Source organism: Hemibagrus wyckioides, linkage group LG10 (assembly GCF_019097595.1).
Source record: "Hemibagrus wyckioides isolate EC202008001 linkage group LG10, SWU_Hwy_1.0, whole genome shotgun sequence".
In the NCBI taxonomy this organism is placed as follows: domain Eukaryota; kingdom Metazoa; phylum Chordata; class Actinopteri; order Siluriformes; family Bagridae; genus Hemibagrus; species Hemibagrus wyckioides.
Genome location: NC_080719.1, coordinates 20,908,493 through 20,928,171, shown reverse-complemented (window position 1 = coordinate 20,928,171; position 19,679 = coordinate 20,908,493). Strand labels below are relative to the sequence as shown.

At 39.9% G+C, this 19,679-nt stretch overlaps 1 protein-coding gene across 3 annotated transcripts in view; it reads left to right on the top strand.

The window, feature by feature from the left end:
• The first annotated feature begins 1,378 nt into the window (after positions 1-1,378).
• The window catches only part of atp13a3 (ATPase 13A3), a 40,190-nt gene continuing 21,889 nt past the window's right edge, over positions 1,379-19,679 (top strand). For 2 of the 3 annotated variants that reach the window (XR_009205870.1, XM_058400533.1), the window contains exons 1-3: positions 1,380-1,571; positions 14,495-14,581; positions 19,387-19,483. Coding sequence is in view for 2 of the 3 variants with exons in the window: in XM_058400533.1 (XP_058256516.1) it covers positions 19,433-19,483 (51 nt within the window). In the remaining variant the exon portion in view is untranslated. Of the gene's footprint in view, positions 1,572-14,494; positions 14,582-19,386; positions 19,484-19,679 lie in introns of all 3 variants that reach the window. The other variant, XM_058400534.1, reaches the window with a different exon arrangement.

The following is a 19,679-nucleotide window of genomic DNA, read 5'->3' as shown; positions in this document are numbered from 1 at the left end:
GTCTATGGGACCACCTCACTGGCTTTAGATTGCATTGATGTATTTAATACAGGACTTCTGACCTGTCAGTTATTCAAATCTACTGAACCAAACACTGTTGTTGAAGGATTGCCTGTGCTAATCACATAAATATCACTGATATTTCTATAAACAAGTTAATATTAACTGACATTTCAGCCACAGCATGAGCAAATATTTTGTTGATTTTTGCTATCAGAAAAACAACTTCCCAGTAGCCACAGCTTTATAGAGCATTGCGTGCTGCCATGGTAATACACAGACTGACTGAATGAAATATATGTGCTGTTGTAGTAAATATCAGCATACTTGGACGCAACAGATTAAGTGGACTGGAACTAACTGTGGACTATAAAGGCTTTATTACAGATTCTTACATAACCGTACTGAAAGCTGAGTGGGATTTACTTGACAGCTTGGTGTTGGAGCCAGAGCAACAGGTCTATTCATTTTCCATTTGGAAACTTGAGGGGGAAAAAAACAACTGTTTGGTCCAAAGCAATAATAGGTGGAAGTCTGTTAGCATGTCAGACTGGAGGCCAGCATTAGGACATCTCAAACTGCAGATGTGAATGGGGTTCATGTTTTTCTTTTGGCAGAAGCCTCAGAGCTCATACATCATAGTCATTAATAGCTTCCAGTTCTGTTCCTGTTTCGATATTTAATATTGATATGGCATTATTGAGCAGTAGCTCAGTTTTGGTTTCAACAAGCACTTACCAGCTAGGAAAGATGACCTATAAAAGGTATGTGGACACCTGACTGTCAAGCCCATATGTGGTATTTCCCCAAACTGTTGCCACAAAGTACATAATTGTGTAGGATATCTTTGTATGCTGTAGCGCTACAATAACCTTTCACTGGAACAAAGAGGAACAAACCTTGTAGCATGTACCAGTGCACAAAAGCAAACTCCATGAAGACATGGTAAACCAGATTTGGGGCAGAAGATCTTGAGCGTCCTGCACAGAGCCCCTGACATCAACCCCACTGAACACCTTTAGGATGAACTGGACCGCAGGTCATCATTGCAGCTGAATGACCACAAATCCCCACAGCCATGATCTATCCCAAATCTAGTGAAAGCCTACAGATCTCATCTGGAATAGGATGTACTTGACCTGTATTTGTGACCGGTGGTGTTGTCCACTTAATTTTAGCCATATAGCAGGGGCTACACAAAAGTATAGAAAATGTACACTATGATGGACAGACAGGGCTGAACATTTGTTTATTATGATGTTATCAATAATCTTCCACAGAACATGATCCGCTACATCACGACAGAACACTGGTGTTACACATGCTCTCAATCCATGCGGTTGAGAATGAGCTCATTTCCCGTGCGTCACTTCCTGCAGAGAGCTCACGAAGCCAGTTTAAGGCAGTCAAAGCCACACATTTGGGCATCGTGTGTGCTGTCAACATCCAGCTACACATCGTTTACCGGACAGTCCCGGAGAATCACGATTCAGTGTGTGTGGTGTTCTCTCCTGGAACAACAACTCGCTTCATCATGACTTTGAGGTGATCTTCAGTCCAGGTGGTGCTGGGTACGTGTTTGGCTGCTTTACTCACACACACTCACACGCGCACAGTGTCAGGGACGTGTGTGCGTGTGTGTGTGTGTGTGTGTGTGCGCGCGCGCGCGACAGATTATTGTTATTATTGGTATTATTATTGTTATTATTGTTGATCAGATGAAGGGGTTTCATATATCTTTCTCACTCTTATCTTTAGCATAGCGTAAGCTAGTTATTGACACCGACACACACAAACATCACATCTTGTTTATTAGCCTGTCGTGTGTATTGACTTAGCCGGCTAGGAAGCTTGATTAGCCGTTTGAGCTAGCCTGCTCAGGATTTCCAGTCCATTTAAACAAGCTGTGAGTCAGACCGCTAAGACTTCATGTTAATTCCGCTTCTATAAACAGCTAATTCTTAGCTAGCTCTCTGATTTGGGATTACACCGTCTGTCTGGTCTGACCCATATACGAGAGCTGTCAGATTGGGTTTTACTGCCGCTTTGTTTCTCACTTCAGCCCTGTTTCATTTTATAAAAATGTTTATCTGTCCAGAGCTGAAAGCTTGTTAATGAACAGGGCTGCTTTGCCGCCATCTGGGACCGTTGGTGTGTGTGTGTGTGGAGTATTCTGTGTGTGTGAGATGGTGTTAAGTGTAGTGTTTAGTATTCTGTCATGTTGAGTATTGTGTATGTTGTGAGTATTGTATGTGTGGTGGTGTGTGTGTGTGTGAGCATGTTAAGTGTTGTGTGTAGTATTCTCTCGTGTTGAGTATCGCTTGTGTGTGTGAGATGGTGTTAAGTGTAGTGTTTTAGTATTCTCTCATGCTGAGTATTGTGTATGTTGTGAGTATTGTATGTGTGGTGGTGTGTGTGTGTGGTAAATGGTGTGTGAGCATGTTAAGTGTTGTGTGTAGTATTCTCTCGTGTTGAGTATCGTTTGTGTGTGAGATGGTGTTAAGTGTAGTGTTTAGTATTCTGACATGTTGAGTATTGTGTGTGTGGTGGTGGTGTGTGTTAGTGTGAGATGGTGTTAAGTGTAGTGTTTTAGTATTCTGTCATGTTGAGTATTGTGTGGTGGTGGTGAATGGTGTGTGTGTGAGATGGTGTTAGGTGTAGTGTTTAGTATTCTGACATGTTGAGTATTGTGTGGTGGTGGTGAATGGTGTGTGAGATGGTGTTAAGTGTAGTGTTTAGTATTCTGACATGTTGAGTATTGTGTGTGTGTGTGGTGGTGGTGTGTGTTAGTGTGAGATGGTGTTAGGTGTAGTGTTTAGTATTCTGACATGTTGAGTATTGTGTGTGTGGTGGTGGTGTGTGTTAGTGTGAGATGGTGTTAGGTGTAGTGTTTAGTATTCTGACATGTTGAGTATTGTGTGTGTGTGTGGTGGTGTGTGTTAGTGTGAGATGGTGTTAGGTGTAGTGTTTAGTATTCTGTCATGTTGAGTATTGTGTAGTGGTGGTTTTGAATGGTGTGTGTGTGAGATGGTGTTCAGTGTAGTGTTTAGTATTCTGTCATGTTGAGTATTGTGTGGTGGTGGTGTTGAATGGTGTGTGTGTGTGAGATGGTGTTCAGTGTAGTGTTTAGTATTCTGTCATGTTGAGTATTGTGTGGTGTGTGTGGTGGTGGTGTTAAATGGTGTGTGTGTGAGCATGTTAAGTGTTGTGTGTAGTATTCTCTCGTGTTGAGTATCGTTTGTGTGTGTGTGAGATGGTGTTAAGTGTAGTGTTTTAGTATTCTGTTATGTTGAGTATTGTGTGGTGGTGGTGTTAAATGGTGTGTGTGTGTGTGAGCATGTTAAGTGTTGTGTTTAGTATTCTGTCATGTTGAGTGTTGTGTGTGTTAGTGTGAGATGGTGTTGTGTTGTGTTTAGTATTCTGCCGTGTTGAGTATTGTGTGTGGTGGTGGTTGTGTGTGTTAGTGTGAGATGGTGTTAAGTGTTGTGTTTAGTATTCTGCCGTGTTGAGTATTGTGTGTGTGTGTGGTGGTGTGAGTGTGGTGGTGGTGTTGAATGGTGTGTTTGTGTGAGATGTGTTAAGAGTTGTGTTGAGTTGTGTTAAGTGTTGTTGTGTCGGAGCTTCAGCCATGTGTTAGTATAGCCAACTTAATGAACCTTACTGGAGCGCAGTGTTTCCCTAAGTACACCATTAGACACGCACCTACATCAGGTTTATCTTACAAAATCTTTAAAAACATAACAAAAAACCCCAAATCACTTGGAAAAGAGAAAACAAAGTGTGAAGGCAAAGCCGAAGGCAAACTCCTTCAGTCGCTTCAGAATGGGGAAAAACCCAGCTAAACTACTCTGGCCTTTAAAGGCATGGGTTTAATTTGTATGCAAATTTACAAGCTTGTGTGATGTGATGAATATTGTTTAACTGTTTTACAGAGCATGAAAGCTGCTGTAGACTGATAACCACCTTGCTTCCTCACTGAATTTTCAACAACACACTGCCAACCCAAAAACTCTGATTCATCATAATATAGGCCATGTGTGGTATGCAAACACCTGCAGGCTCTGAGCTGGAGGATCCAAAGTCCAAATGCTTATTGTTTCAGTAATCCAACACAAATTAGCACCTTGGAGCCCAAAACCGCCAGTGACTATTACTTACTGTCGAGAAAGAAGATAAAGAGTTTATTTATAGCAATTTGGTGTGTTGGGGTTCTACATAGACTACATTGGCTAGAAGTTTATGGACACCTGATCATCACGCACATATATGCTGTGTTTATTCAGCTGTATGTAAGAGTGAGGAGGTCTGGGGTTCAGTCAGTGTTCCAGTTTATTCTAAAGATGTTCAGTGGGGTTGAGTCAGAGTCAGGGCTCTGTGCAGGACACTCCAGTTCTTCCACTCCAACCTTAACACACCATGTCTTAATGGAGCTCTGTGCTTTGTGCGCAGGGGCATTGTCATGCTGGAACAGGGTTTGAGCCTCTTGGTTCAAGTTTATCTGGGCGTCTGTTCAAATTGGGTCGGATGGATGGATGGGATGGGCACACGTGTGTGTGTGTGTGTGTGTGTGTGTATGTGTGTAAGGGGTCTTTAGTGTCAGTACTGTGTATCAGTGTGTGTGTGTGTGTCTGTAAGGGGTCTTTAGTGTCAGTACTGTGTATCAGTGTGTGTGTGTGTGTGTGCTGATTTTACATTAAGTTTGTATTCTTGTCTTGTCATCAGATACAGTCATTTTTCAATCAATTTTTTATACATTTTTTTTTTAAACGTTTCTTTTTGATATACATTTTCAGATTGACTAGGGGTTTTGTTTGTACAGCATACTGATCTTTCTTTGTGCGGTTTGTTTAGTCTTAAAAGATTATTATTAGTTTCATCTTGTACTGATGTACTGACTGATGTCGTGTCTTCTTAAGTGTAGAGCTGAATCTCAAGTCAGGGCCAGCTAGTGTTCAGCAAGAACAGGACAAGTTATGCAGATAATCCTGGATGAAATGAATGAAATATTGTGTGTGTGTATGATGTTAGAAGGACAGCAGTGTAGGCTGGAGCTTTTCATAAGTCCGGAAGGTTTGCCTTTTCATGTATTTTTGCATTTACTCACCTGGTAAAAAAAGAAAAGAAAAGTGGAATCTCTAATGTGGAATTGAGGAACTGGACAGTAAGCTTAATTTATCAATCTGTTAGTAAAGTTGTGTGTAAACGTTAAGCTAAATATGTATGTTCATCACCCATAATAAGCAAAGTGCATTCCTGACAGCTCAGTTGCATTTAGCGACAGCCACAAAACTCCATATAAGGTAAAGTGCACAGGAAGCCGAGAGCATGAAATGAACAGTCAGGGTAAAGGCTGGATGTTATTTTGCTTCTTCTTCTATGGCAGAAATGAACACCATTCCTTTTCTCATAATTGAATGATTAGTTTTATTTGTCTTAATAGAAAGGTTTGTGTTGGCTTGCTTTTGTTATTTTTCATATTTTATTTTTCATTAATGCCACTAATAAAAAAAAAAAAAAAAAAAAAAGCCCACTGGTTTTCACAAAATGTTCTGGACGCTACTCATAGTCCCTGACCTAGTGCACTAGCATGAGGATGTGTTTTTGATAAAGACTCCAAAGCTCTTGAATAGGTTTCTCTGGATAAGAGGCATGTGCTAGATGTTATATATGTGATTACAATAAAAAAATAAGTGATTTAACCTTAGCAGAATATCGGGCATATAAAAGTGCAGTAATCCATACAATGAATTATGAAGTCCATCCAGTTGATTTAGTTACATTTGGCTAGTCTCAAGAGCATGAGTAGGATATAAATGTGTTTGTTTGCCCCCCCCCTCCAAAATTACAGGAGTTTCATGAATACCAGCTGGAAAAATGAGGCCCAGTATTTGCACAGCTTGCATTTTATTCTCTTTTTAAATCCAAACCGTATCCAAATGGCCAAGTTAGATTTCGGGAGTGATAAATACCCGCATGAGCGAGTGAGCTGGATCATCATGAAATCTGTAAAAGTCAAATTGTTCTCAAGTACATGAGTGAGCTTTCAGCTCCTGCCTGCCTGCTTGCCCTGAGCCTTTCATATGATGTCTTGTTCAGTACAGTCTATCTGCCTGCTCTCTCAGTTCCACAATACAAAAAAAAAATCTGTTAAAGTTTTTGAAATAACCCATTTATATTAAACAACCCAGTGTAGTATGGATAAGACGAGACGGTGATTTGCTGCCAGCTTCCACTCCCTCGCATGCTTCGCTCTGCCAAGCTCATTCAAATATCCTCCTACTGTGTAATCTACAATGCAAGAAGATTTATACTGTTTCTGCTGATTTAAAATAAATAGTAAAAAGTTTAGCATTAACACTTGCGCTCCTGTTAAGCATCAAGTCGTTGTGAGCGGAGAATTTTTTTTTTTTTTTTGTAAAATAGATTTTTAAGGCCAACTTGAATAGCTAAATGATTAAAAATTAACATTAATAGACGTCTTATTTCCCAAATGAATATTTAGAAGTACATCTCAGTATTTTTATTATATTATTATATATATTATTTTATTATATATTATGATATATATTTTGTTTATTATATATTAATATTATTTTTTATATTATTAACAATTTTTTTATAGGTTTTTTTTATAGGTTAAATGATTCGCATAATTCTTTTACTCTAATGAGCACTAAAGAAGTTATCCAAGGTATCTTTCTTACAGTAACTTTCGTTAAGTGAGTGACGGATATTTTTTCTCAATAAGGAATTTTAATATTCAGAAGAAAAAAAATAATTCCAGGTGAAGGTATTGTAAAAAGGTACGCCTGTGCATGTAGGAGGTATGTTGAGAGATACCATGCCGCAAGCCTAGGCACAGCTATAGGAAGAAGAATTGTAGAAATGAGAGAGTGTTTATTCAGCACAAACAGGTCCGTCCAGTGCAGCTCACTGTGTGAGAGGGTGTGAGAGTACCTGCAATGTTCTCTCAGCACTTTTCAGACAGAAAGCATCTCTGGTCAGACTGGTCAGCGAGCTAAAAACCCTGTCCACACAAATTCCTGCAAGTTTATTCGATCGTTTATATACGAATTAGAGCGAGATGCTTCGTTGTGATCCTGCTGTGATTTGCTGAATAGGATGCAGATTGTTTTTGGTATTTTAGCCAATATTTTAGTTTGATTCTTCTTTTTTTGTTAAGAAAAACATCAGGTTAAAATATAACTGATTACAGTAATCTAGCCCTTATTTAGTTTGCATTAGTTTATGATTGGGGCGTCTGTAATACATTTTTAAACTCGCATTTCACATCTAGGTAATAAAATGACCAGAAAAATTGTGTATTTTTCTACAAACCTGGATGTTTGCATCACATGATCGTACAGACTCTTTCTATAGCATCTATTTTTTCCGTTGGTGCTTAAATAGTACACAGTCCCTCCAGGATTTTGCGGTCTTGTGATGGCAGAGATTGACGCAAAATCAAACAAACGGCACTATATGCTGTGGAGCTTGCAACTTTAAAAACAAAATGTCAATTTTCCACATATTCGGGCTGAGACACGTCTTGTGAAGTCATCACAGGACTCATTCAGCCAAATCCCTCTTCCATTCATGTGCATCGAATGTCATTAAAAGTAGTTATATGTGTGTTCACTGGAAGGAGTTTAAAAGAAGAATCATTGCTTGCCATTTCAGCAAAGAGTAGTTTCTAGGGCTGAAAAAAGCCCAAAAAAACTGAATAAACCCACAGCAAAATCGAGCATTTTTGCTGCCAACAATCGTAAAACCTCCTGGAGGAGGTTTTCTTCTCTATCAAGAAGTTTCATAATGGCATCATTATGTTAAACCTGGAAAAGTAATAATAAAAATAATTCAGTATAGCACTCATCACTGATTCAGCACTTTCTCTAAGAGATCAGATGATCTTCACAAGACTTTCAGGAACTAGGCACTAATCCTCCGAACCTGACCGCCAAACACTTCCCCTGTTTGCTTTGTAATTACTCCGAACTTTCTGCTCCTTTCTCTCGGAGTTTGGGTAACACGAGAAACGCGCAAGGAATCTTAAAGCCTTCCAGGGAAGCGTACTTTCTGAGGCGATGCCCAGGTAACTTTTCACACATGGCGTCTAAGACTTTAGCGTGTGATAGAAAGCCTGCCAATGTTGACTCCTGACCGAGATGCGAAATGTCCTGACACGGTGCAAGTCTCTCAAGCCACAGCAGGAGTGTTTGCCTCGAACAACCGAAAGAAAAGTAAAGAAAAGCGGCGTCTTTCTAGCTGCCCATACGCGGTTTACCTACAACACGACCAAGATAAACCCGGGATCGTGCACCGAAGTGCTAGGTTAAAAATAGCAACAAATGTGAAATGTGGGACTGAAGTGAGAAGCAGAAACTTCAGATTGAATCCCAGAGAGCCACTGTGAAGCCGAGAGTTCCTTGAGAACAATAAACAGATGTCAGAGGATTATTTATTAGGGTTGTGATGTTATTAAAATTGTGGTAAATTATTTCGCAAGATATCATGATGTCTTTCTTACTTATTTATTTATTTTTTAATAATTACAAATATACACCAAGCAGGTGAGATTTTGTGTTTTATATTTTTATAGCTAATTTGTAAACATTTTTATGGATTTTTATATTGTTACATTTTTCCCCATTTTCAGTGTTTGATTATTTTTAATATTAATAAAATAAAATTTTAAAGAAAATCTTAATGTTTAAATGTAATAAATATTTTTTCCATACATTAAAAAAAGTATCACCAGTCAGGTTTTTTAGTACAAGTTACTCTATCTATCTATCTATCTGTCTATCTGTCTATCTGTCTGTCTGTCTACATATTTGTCTATCTATCTGTCTATCAGTCTATCTATCTGTCTATCTATCTGTCTATCAGTCTATATGACGCATATCGTGTGCTTCAGAAAAGTCTTGCCAACATTTACGGTTGCTTCATGTGTATTTATGATTTTTGTGCTTTTGCAATGGCTTTCTCGTAGAGGGCTTATCTAGCCCCGATATCTGGGTGAACTTTGACCTCTGAATTCGCTCTTGTCAGTCAACAGAATACAAGAAGGTGGGGCTTTTCAGGGGACAAACAGACACTAAATATTACATACCATTTTGACTTGAAAGATGTTTGATTTGTTTTCCTTTGTATTTTTTTTTTTTTTTTTTTTTTTTTTTTACACTTTTAGAGGATTTTCTTAATCAGAACGACTATCTGTTAGACGATCGTTTATTATATATTATTATTATTATTGACATCGAAGTGAGTCAAAACAACGTCTACCTCTGCCTTTCTAGCTTTACCCTGATGGTTCATTTCGTGCTCTCAGCAGTCTGTCAACTTTACCTTATATGGAGTTCTGTGGGCGGAGTTCTAAGTACAAAATCTGAAATGTCTGTAAATCCAGCTGAGAATTTTCTTTCTGTTTGTCTTACTCAAACATTCACTCACAGCTTCACTAAAAGATTGATAAATAACAGCCATTGTTTGTAGACAGTTTATTATTGACACGGACTGGACTACAGACTGAACATGAACTGGAATAATTTCAGAAACTTTCCTAAGATTTACTTTTATTACACCATGTACTGTTCCTGTAAATCTGCTCTTTACAGGCGTGGAAAACAAACACCTTCGTAAACAGTCTTTTTGTCCTAAGTAGAGAAAATGTTGAAAGGGTTTTTTTTTTAGGTTTTAAACCATCTTATAGTGGTTGATCTGCAGGGTTTCTCTCTCTCTTTCTCTCTCTCTCTCTCTCTCTCTCTCTCAGATTTAGCTCTCATGCTGCTAGTCATCCAAGATCATGTGGTCTGACTTGGGGATAAGTTTTGTTTTTGAACTTTCTGCTTCTTACCAGAGCAGCATTTTTCCTCTCTCTCTCTCTCTCTCTCTCTCTCTCTCTCTCTCTCTCTCATCAAGCATAATCAGATATGAGAAGTAGTGCAAGCTTTTGTGAGCAAGTAAATGATTTGGTCTGAGAAGAATAGGGGCTGAATATTGTGTAAGACCCACAACACCCAGTTTAATGCTACATTCATGTTCTTTTTAATGGTTTGACAAAAGTCATAGTCACAGTGGAATGTAATAGTCTTCAGCTTATATATTATATTAACTGCCTTATTTTTTCCAAGTATCAAGAATGTCCTGTAGTAGTAGGTCTCTGTGTCCGGACATACACTTTTTATAGCCATGTGTCTGGACACCTGACCATCAAACCCTCATTGTGTTTGTTGAACATCCCACATCAGATTTCCTGTTATAATAAACTCCAGACTTCTGGGAAAGTTTTCCACTAGATCCTGGACCATAGCGGTGGGTATTTGTGTTCATTCAGAGGAGGTCTGGGGATCAGTCAGTGTTCCAGATTATCCCGAAGGTGATCAGTGGGGTTGAGTCAGTGCAAGACACTCAAGTTCTTCCACTCCAGCAAGAGTGGAAAAAGGGAAGCATCATATATAGATATGATGGGCTGGTGTAACCATAACTGAAGTGTCCTACCCACACAGGGCTAGACCGTTTGCCAGTTTCTATTCCAGCCAAGTACCTTATAGTCAGTTGAGGGTTGATTAATCCAGAAATGGCTCCAGGAAATCTGCAGCCACACCGACCCTGTGCAGATCAGATTGGACACGCATGAGCTACATGTATTAGTAATGCGTCTTTGATAAATGTTGAAATGCCTTTAAGGTTCTAATAATATAATTCCAGTTTCTCAGAACTGCTGCTACAGCATGCATCTAGTCTGAGATTAAATCCTTAAATATGTGTGGAGGCAGCAGAACTAAATATGAAGGGATTTGTTTTCCCCAGAGTAATCTTACAACCCAGAAATCTAGTTATCTTTCATGGGAAATTTTGTCTGAAACCAACCAGCCAAAGCTGGTTTCCCCAAACTCAGACGAGGAAAAACCAAAAGTCATACTTATGAACCATGGTCTTATCTGAGTGGTCAGCATCAGCAGCAAACAAAACAGCTTTAAAGTGTGGTCTTATTGCCTGCTTGCTTTAGATCAATCAACATGCAGACATATTCGATGGTTAGATCTATAGAAGTGCCTTACTGTGCTGTTGTGAAGAGGAAAATATTCATCACCTAGTACAGGTAACATGATAGCTTGCTGAATGCAGCATGTGTAACACTCCTGGAGTCACTGTAGTCAAAGGTTTTTGTTTTTTGATTTCTTTTTGTAAACTGATAGCCAAATATTCTGAAGCTTGTGGTCAGAGGAGTGTACAATTTAAGTGTCAGAGTACTGCGGGTCATGAACAGAGCGAAAAGATGACTCCTCTTAACCCTTTAATGATTACAATCTGATGCTTTGTGTTTATGGTGCTGTCGTTTAACAAACCTGCATCCATTTCTGACACATGAGAGCAAACAGGTGTGGATTTTATCAACTTTAGAAGTATTTGGCTAGACACAGGTTCATCAGGACGCTTTCATTGTCTTTTATTTGTGTGTCATTATCTTAAGGCTTCAGTGTTTTCTGCTGTTACACCAGTCTAGGCATGAGTGCACAGCTTCTGGGAAATTTTCGTAAGAGGCTCGAGAAACCAACTGTATGCAGCTGTAAACTACATGAGCTATCAGCAATCGCACACAACAGACCAATAAAAGAGGCACTGGGTGGAACAATCTTCCAGTCAGATGAAGAAGTTGATCTGGGGCTACATAGACGACAGGAAGGATTTTATTTCTAGAAGAATCCAAACGCCTGTTAAGTTCTGAACTAAATTTAGATTATGTAAAAGCAATTCAGAATAAAATGAAGGTTACACAGGACTTCTCCCGTTACAGGAGTGTGTGTGTGCGCGTGTATGTGTGTGTGTGTAACCGAGTGAAACTTGCTATCTGATGTATGAGGGGCGACAATAACTGAATCTTGTAATAGTTAAATATCCAAGCTGTGCTGTTGTATAAAAATAGTGCACACAATCAGGTTGAGGAATTCGAGTGCACAGTGGAGGAAGAGGCTGTAATTTCCACCATTTAATATCTTTCACCCTCCAAGCAGGAGTGTTTAATGTTTGTGTATCGATGTGCTGTTATGTTATTTGCACAGTTGTATCATGCTATAACTTTTTTTTGTGTGTGTTTTGGGATTTGGTATGTTTTTTTTAACTTCTCAATAATACTAGCGTTCAAATTTCTGTTTGACAGACAGGCAGGCAGGTGAGACAGGCAGAGGCAGAGAGGTGAGAGGAAGACAGACAGACAGACAGACAGACAGAGGGAGAGTAAGAGCATGACAGAGAGACAGGCAGACAGGTGGGGGGACAGGCAGAGACAGACAGAGAAAAGGGAGAAAGTGAGTGACAAAGGGAGACAGACTGTCAAGGGGAGAGAGAGAGAGAGAGAGAGAGAGAGAGAGAGAGAGAGAGACAGGACAGTTAAGGAGAGACAGACTGCTGGGAAGAGAAAAGTGAGGGAAACATACAGGCAAGGGGGAGAGACAGACAGCAGGGAGGGGTATAAATGAAACAGACAGACGGGGCTCAGTGAGGGAGAGGGAAATTGATCATGAATTGGGTGCAAAATGACATTAAATCTTTTATTCAGTTTCTTGTGATGGCAGCAGCAGCCTGTAGGTTGCAATTGAACTCCATATATCTGTTTTTATTTATTTTTATTAAAGCTGCTGCTTCACGGTTGAGGTTGATTTACCAAATAACTTTTTACTTGCTGTACATTCCACCAGAAAGAAAATGGAGAAGGAGCTCTAGCTTGTAATGTTCCTGATGCACTGATAACGCGTTAGTAATGCTGAGTGTCATTTCTTATTAATAAAGTATACAGGCATGTGTGATCATAGCGAGGACCACACTGGACCGGTGGATCAGGTCCAGCACTGAGGCCCAGTGTGAAACAGCTCTGTCTGGCTGCTGTAATGAACAAAAGGCCTTGTCCTAATGTACTCTGATTAGCGGAGGAAGTGATAAAGAAAGCTCATTGGGCTTCGAGCAGCCTCGCAACAAAACCCTCGCTCCTCCAAAAGCTTCCATGAATTATTAGCGCCCGTCATTAGGTCATTGCTTATTATTAACAATCGCCAAGCCGTTGTCTGCAGTGAGAGGTGGGGTGTCCTTTTACTGGAACATGGAGAGACTGCTGCTTTTTCTGCTTCGAGCTGCAGAACGCATGTGTAACCCGGGATCAAACGAGCTCTTCAGCCTCGTACATTCTTTCTGCTCAGTGTAGCTTCCTGAACTGATGATGGCGTATTGTAAGGCTCCGCTTTTTTTTTCTTTCTTTTTTTCTGGAAACTGAAAGCGAGGCTGTCAAACTGCTGAAGGTGCTGGTGCTTAAATGCGCAGGGGGACGTCATGTAGATGTGTAAGCGGTTTTGAAAGTGCCTTGTGCAAGAGCTCTTGGACTGATGTCTTAACTTCTTAAAATGAGAAATTTTGTGACTGTCCGTGAAATTCTGGTCAGTCTTTCAATGATTGTGGTCACACACAATACCATATTATTATTACCATGATGTACCAGAATTCCCCTCGGGATTAGGCATAGTCACACAGTCTTAGAGTAATAATATTTAATTTTATAGCCTGGTGGTTTGAGCTGAATGTTCATTATTTTCTTGGTGGTGAGGAGTCTGGCTTGTTATTGTTTATTTTAAGCCGCATGCCATTGACACAAATGAATGGGACGAATTTAGCCCCTGGGTCACTGCCTGGCAAAACTCAGACAGCTAATAAGGTGAAGTCAGGCGATTGTAGCAGGAACCTCCAAATCTCTCGAAAACTTTCAGAAAGGATGTCCTAGGAAATGTTATGGCTTTTCATTACAGGCTTTGAAGTGACTAATGCTTGGTCTGGACATTACAACACACTTTTTCCTTTAAAATTTCTGTGCACTAGAGAGTGTGCAAAATAATAAGACATAAGACCCAAATTGCATACTTCTGCATTGTACCGCAACATTTTGAAGTATGTGTGGAATGTTGGGCACTTCATGCTCTCAACACTCGCATCTTAGACCCGATTCGGTGTGCTTTGAAGTCTTCAGCGAGCGTTCCTACTACTGGTTGCCATAGTAATAACGTTCAACGGTGGCGCAACTAGCGACAAATCGGTTTTCTTGCTGCTCAATCAAAACATTTTCATCTGTGCATCATATCATACGAGATGATGGAGAAGCAGCATGTGCTCTTCGCCACGGATCACGACGCTCTACTCTCTTCACTCCCATTGGTAGTCATGGCACAGAGTCACTCCAGAAAGTTTAGCTTTTCGTTTAAATGTTTCGCACCGTGTTTCTATGTATACTTCTTTTGTTTAGTCCAACAAACAAACACCATCCCCAGTCACTCCATCTCTGCCTTTAATTCACTCTTTTCAACTAAACACATAAACCTAAACACGTAAACCTCATCAAGAGTTACGAAAGAGCCCTGCAAGTCAGGGTTGAAGTTTTATAAGTCTCTAGAGCCTGTGATTTGTGGTTTCTAATTAAAACGTTGTTTTGTCTTGTCCTGGTGATTTTCAGGGTCCAGGTCTGCATCGTGAGAGAGTGAGAGAGCAAGCTCTTCCACAGGAACGGGCTGCCTTGGGCCCTAGTGCCCCAGGTGTTAAGGTAAGACCAACTGGCACTCTTTTTATATAACCTGTAACATATATTACAATAATGATTAACCCTCGGAACCTGATGAACACAGGCTTTCTCGTGTTTTTCTAACGCTAGCACTGAGTGGAAGTTGTTTATTGGCAGAAAGACATTAGCGTAGGTCAGAACATGATCAAACACCCCAGCATTGCTCTGTTCAGGACTTTGATAGCCAACTTAAACTGGCAAAGGAATGTCTGTAGTAGTCACAGATCACACTTTCTGTGGATAAATTGATTGTGTGTTCTTCAGGAAAAGGATTTGTGCATAGGTATTATGACAACTTGTACAGTTAGTCGATCCCAATAATAATACTTTTTGCGGATGTCTGGCCACACCCCCCCTCTGCTTATACCACCTCAGTGCAACAGGTGATACCCACACACCATCTCCCTAGAATAATACAGATCATTCCAGATCGCACTTTCGGACCCCAAGCTTTATCACCCATCCACTTAGCAAGTGTAATGATCTTTGAAACGTGATTGGATCTTTCCAGTCGAAAGGATGTTGCTTTGTATAAATGTTCCTCTCTTCCCAGTGTATTAAAGGTAAGATATTAGCAAGTCATATGTGTTCAATATAAGCTCTATTTGGATGGTATTAATTTTATATGTGGACTTTCAGTCTTTGATTTTATGTCCATCCAGTTCAGGGTTTTTATTTTTATTTTATTTTTTTGCTTTCAATTTACCTTCTGTCTTTTGATGAAGAAAATGAAGGTGACCCAGAATTTATCATGGCAGCTACATCCAGTATAAAGTCTAACTTTTTTTTATTTACAATCCATTACTACAACTTCATGACCAACAGCGGCATGGTTGCTTTGGGTTCGGTTGTGCACACTGAGCGTTGTAGTTCAGAGACAGGCTGTCATTTAAAATGTAAGTATTTTTGTCCGTACACATGATGTGTTTAGAGATGATTGCAGGTTTTGTATGTCATCATATTACGCTCAGGGCACCGTAAGTATTTGTAGAGTTGGTTTTATGCTTCTGGTCCAGAATCTGTTGTGTTCGCATTGGCCTCGCATGTCAGTTTTTTGTTTTTTATAGACAACGCATCTTTACAGTCATTCTGATGAGGGAATGTGTTTCTAGAATTATAAATTATCTTCAAATGCCTGAATGCACCTGGAATTGATGTCATGACAGTCCTTGCTAATGGTAGCTCTAGTTAATCCACAATACGTTTCGGGGGTGGAGCTTGGTGTACTTGGGTTGAAACAGGGGCAGGTCCAGTTTGTACAAAAATTATTTTATATCTTATTCAACTCCACCGACTTAACTCTTAAAGACCTAAGGTGTGTTCTAAATCACATACCTAGGCATTTCTCTACACCATTGTGTAGTATAAATAGTGTGAGTCAGGTGTTGACACTGAAAAATCTTCTTCTTAGTGAGCTTGAAGTACCCATATGATGGACTTTTATTCAACCGAAAGTTACAAAGTGTAATCTTGGACACTTTATGCATTCATCTCTTGCAGCTTTGATTATGTAGTGGAAGTGGGCGGAGCTACCAGGTTCTGCCACTTCTGGATGAGAAGAATTTCCAAAATGGTGGACTTCAGTCCCATAGACAGGAGTAAGTGCATAGAGTGCAGTATTTAGTTTGGCGACACAGCTCTATTTTTCCACAAATCTTCCCTAATGCACCTTTAATAGTAATGTTTGTCGTAGTGATGTTGGTACATGCCGAACTGCAGGTCTGGGATTAAGTATAGGCTCTGCTCCACGACTTTTAAATCCATTCCTGGTGTGTTCTTGTTTTCAATCCTGAAAGTGTTGGTGGAAATAAAGCAAGTCATGATGAGGTTGAATTTTTAGCACTTGATTAAGAGCATACCACCTGTTGGATCTGGTTAACTCATGAGGTCATTTTTGGTTTTGAAAAAAAAAACCTTTTAATCATAGCCTAACTAGATGAGTTCATTTTTTTTTCTGTGAATGTATAGAAATATGGCCAGCAATTTGAGGATTAAAGTGCTTTAGGTACACCACACACTGCAAACCACTGGAACACATGACCACTGAAAGTTAGAATAATGTGGGAGCGGATGAGACGGGTTGCATACCAGAGAAATGAAGAATAAATTGCATGAAAACTGCTCCTGAATTAAAAGATCACTGGGTAAATTTGGGCACTAACAGTTCTTGTAGTCCATAGCCAAATACTTATATTTTATAATTTTTTAACATGTTTAAAGGACTTTTTAAAAATGTGAACTACCTTTACAGCAGACAGCTTTACTCAGAGATGTGTTGCGATTTATGTGCAGCTCGTTTATCAATGATGCAGCTGAAGATAGTAATTTTGACTACTGGACAAACTTTATCCGTTTAGATGGAGCCAGATGTCTGAAAAATTATAAGAAGGTGCTGGGCTAGGAAGCAAAACGGTGACCTGAAGCACTGCGGCCTTGCAGCAGAATTGATCACCGACAAAAACTAAGACCAGTCAGTCACAGGATGTAAATCCATTACCCGAAATAACTGTAGTGCAGAGTAGAGTACTACCAAGGAAGAGTCCCAGCATGTCTTTGAGCACAAAGTTATAATTAACTGAAGAGATATTTGAAGGTGTCAGGGTTGTACTTCATCACTATTAATCATTTTTTCAAGGACAGATCACTAACCATTCTCTTCTTTGGATGTCTTTGCAAGTGCTGTGTTAGAAAATGTTTAACCAAAACAAAAAAGGGTCAATGCTGGTTATCTCTTCTCTTCCATATTCAGATGAGCAACTGGACACAAACATGTTCTTCTGTCCAGCTGCTTTTGGAAATTAACGCTCTTCCTAGTTAGTAAGAAAGACCATGGAACTTCATACTGAGTGGGAAAATAAGATTTAGAGATTTGCCCACGCACAAGGAACGGTGGTGAGAAGAAGTAGATAAAAGGCGTGTCTGTACTTTAGTCGAGAGAATTACGAAATAGTGTAAAAATCTACCCTACTGTCTGCTGCAGTTATGGGTTACAAGCTGTTTTAGCTGTTTCTTGTATATGTGCCATACATATTTAATGCTTTTTTTTTTTTTAAGTCAAAGTTTTTAAATGGACAAACTGCATGGCAGATTATTGAAAAAGTCACAAACTGCTTGAGAATGCTGATCAACTCTTCTCAGTACTGGAGCATGGCTAAGCCTGAGCCTGGCCGGCTGGTGTAAAATAGTAGGAAGGGCACGGTCCTGAGCTAAATTTCCCCTTTGTCTGATGTAGGGCGGGTGCAGTGGCCCAGATAAGATCAGGCTCTGTGGCAGAGAGCAGGGATCAGGACCGCCATGCTGCCTCCCTGCTGCTGCATTGTTGAGGAGGCTGAGCACCATGCTCTGCACCAGCAATCTGAATTGCTTTCTTTTCTTCTCTTTTCTTTCTCCCAACACCTTCACAATCCTGATATTCTCCTGCTCACCACTTAATGCAGTTATAGAATATGATTGAAACCAGTTTCAGACATCAGTCCGTTTTAAATAAAGAAGGCTAGGGCTAAAAGTATGTTGACCTGCAGAACCCGCAGCCGCACAAGCAGCATTGTTCACGCTCTGTGTAGTTATAAACATCCAGAAGATTTAATTGACATTCACTAAGGCTCAAATATCCCAGTCCACCAGGTTCCCAAGCCAAACTTTATTACATTAAACACACTGGTGAATAATCCCACTTCTGACATTGACTCCTTTGTTGTCTTTGTGTGGCTCTGTGTAGCACCAGCTATAGCTATATAGCTTCAGCTATATATGATCAAAATGACGACAAAGCCTCCTCAGGACTTGACTTGAACCATCCTTGAGAATGTACGCCATCATCCTGTGAGCTGTGTCTCAAATCATATAACAGACTTTTCATTAGGTTTGAAGGTGAAATTCAGACACTAACAGAAAGAGGAAAAGTTGTTTTGTTAATACTTAATTCAAGTTTAAAGTAGTACATAAATATGTGATTTGAGACGTAGTTTCTTTTGCGGGGGTAGCCTGAAATTCGTCCATTTTTATTGCTGAACTATTCCAATTCAGAGTGTCATTATAGTAAAAAAGACTAACGTACGTTTAAGTTAATTGTTGCTTGTCTAAATGTGAAACACACAAACTCATCATGCTTCTGCATTATTTTCTTGCACATTACGCACCTTAAATAATAATGTAAAGTCTTCCTGAAGCTGTAAGTACAGTAGGTGTTTGCACTTCTACAACCTCCATTATTGAGTCCATGCTCACTTTCTCCACTGTCGGCAGACTGCAGAAGTGTCATTTGCTCTGCAGAGAAGATGAATGGCTGCCACCTCTTCAGGACCTATACACTTCCAAGAACCTGAAATGTGTCTAACTTTTCGGGGTACGTACGATCTGGCCGGAGGCTGTGGTCCATCAAGACTAAAACCTCATGCCACAAAACTATATCCAGGACCCACTACTTATCCTCCTCCTCCTCAGACATTAACAAATACATTGCTGTTTCATATGCATTACATTAACACACACAACTCGGCTACACTGCACCTTCTTCCTTGTACACCAAGACAAAATCCTTGTACATGTAGACCCACCGTACTTGGCAATAAAGATGATTCTGTTATTTTGAGTTTAGTGGAGAAGAAAAAAAGTCTAAGCGGTGGGAATGAATGGTTCAAGTATGTTTGTATTTGTATGAAATGCAGCTGGAGAGGTCAGGGTCGTGACTGGAGTGTCCCTGTGTGTGAGGTGTTTTTTTTTTTTTGTGTGTGTGTTTGTGTATCTTGTAGATCTTGAACTCTTTCTGACACTGTGTGCTTTTCCAGGTAAGTAGCTGTACCCTTTGGAGTGGAGGTGGAACAGGAATACAGGATGGAGAATGAGGACCTGAAGATTGTTAATAAGGGGCTGGAGGATGAAATGGTAAGCTCTCTAATGTGTGATGTGCATTATAGATGTTAATGTGGGGAGATCATCACTTGTCAGATCAGTCTGTACATAGAGTAGCTGTTAATAAATCCCGCTAGTGTTGCAGCTGTGTTCTTCTTAATGACCGAGTGTCCCGGCTCCCTACATGCTGCTGTTTAGGAAAGTTAACACAGCAACTTGGCTGAGCCAC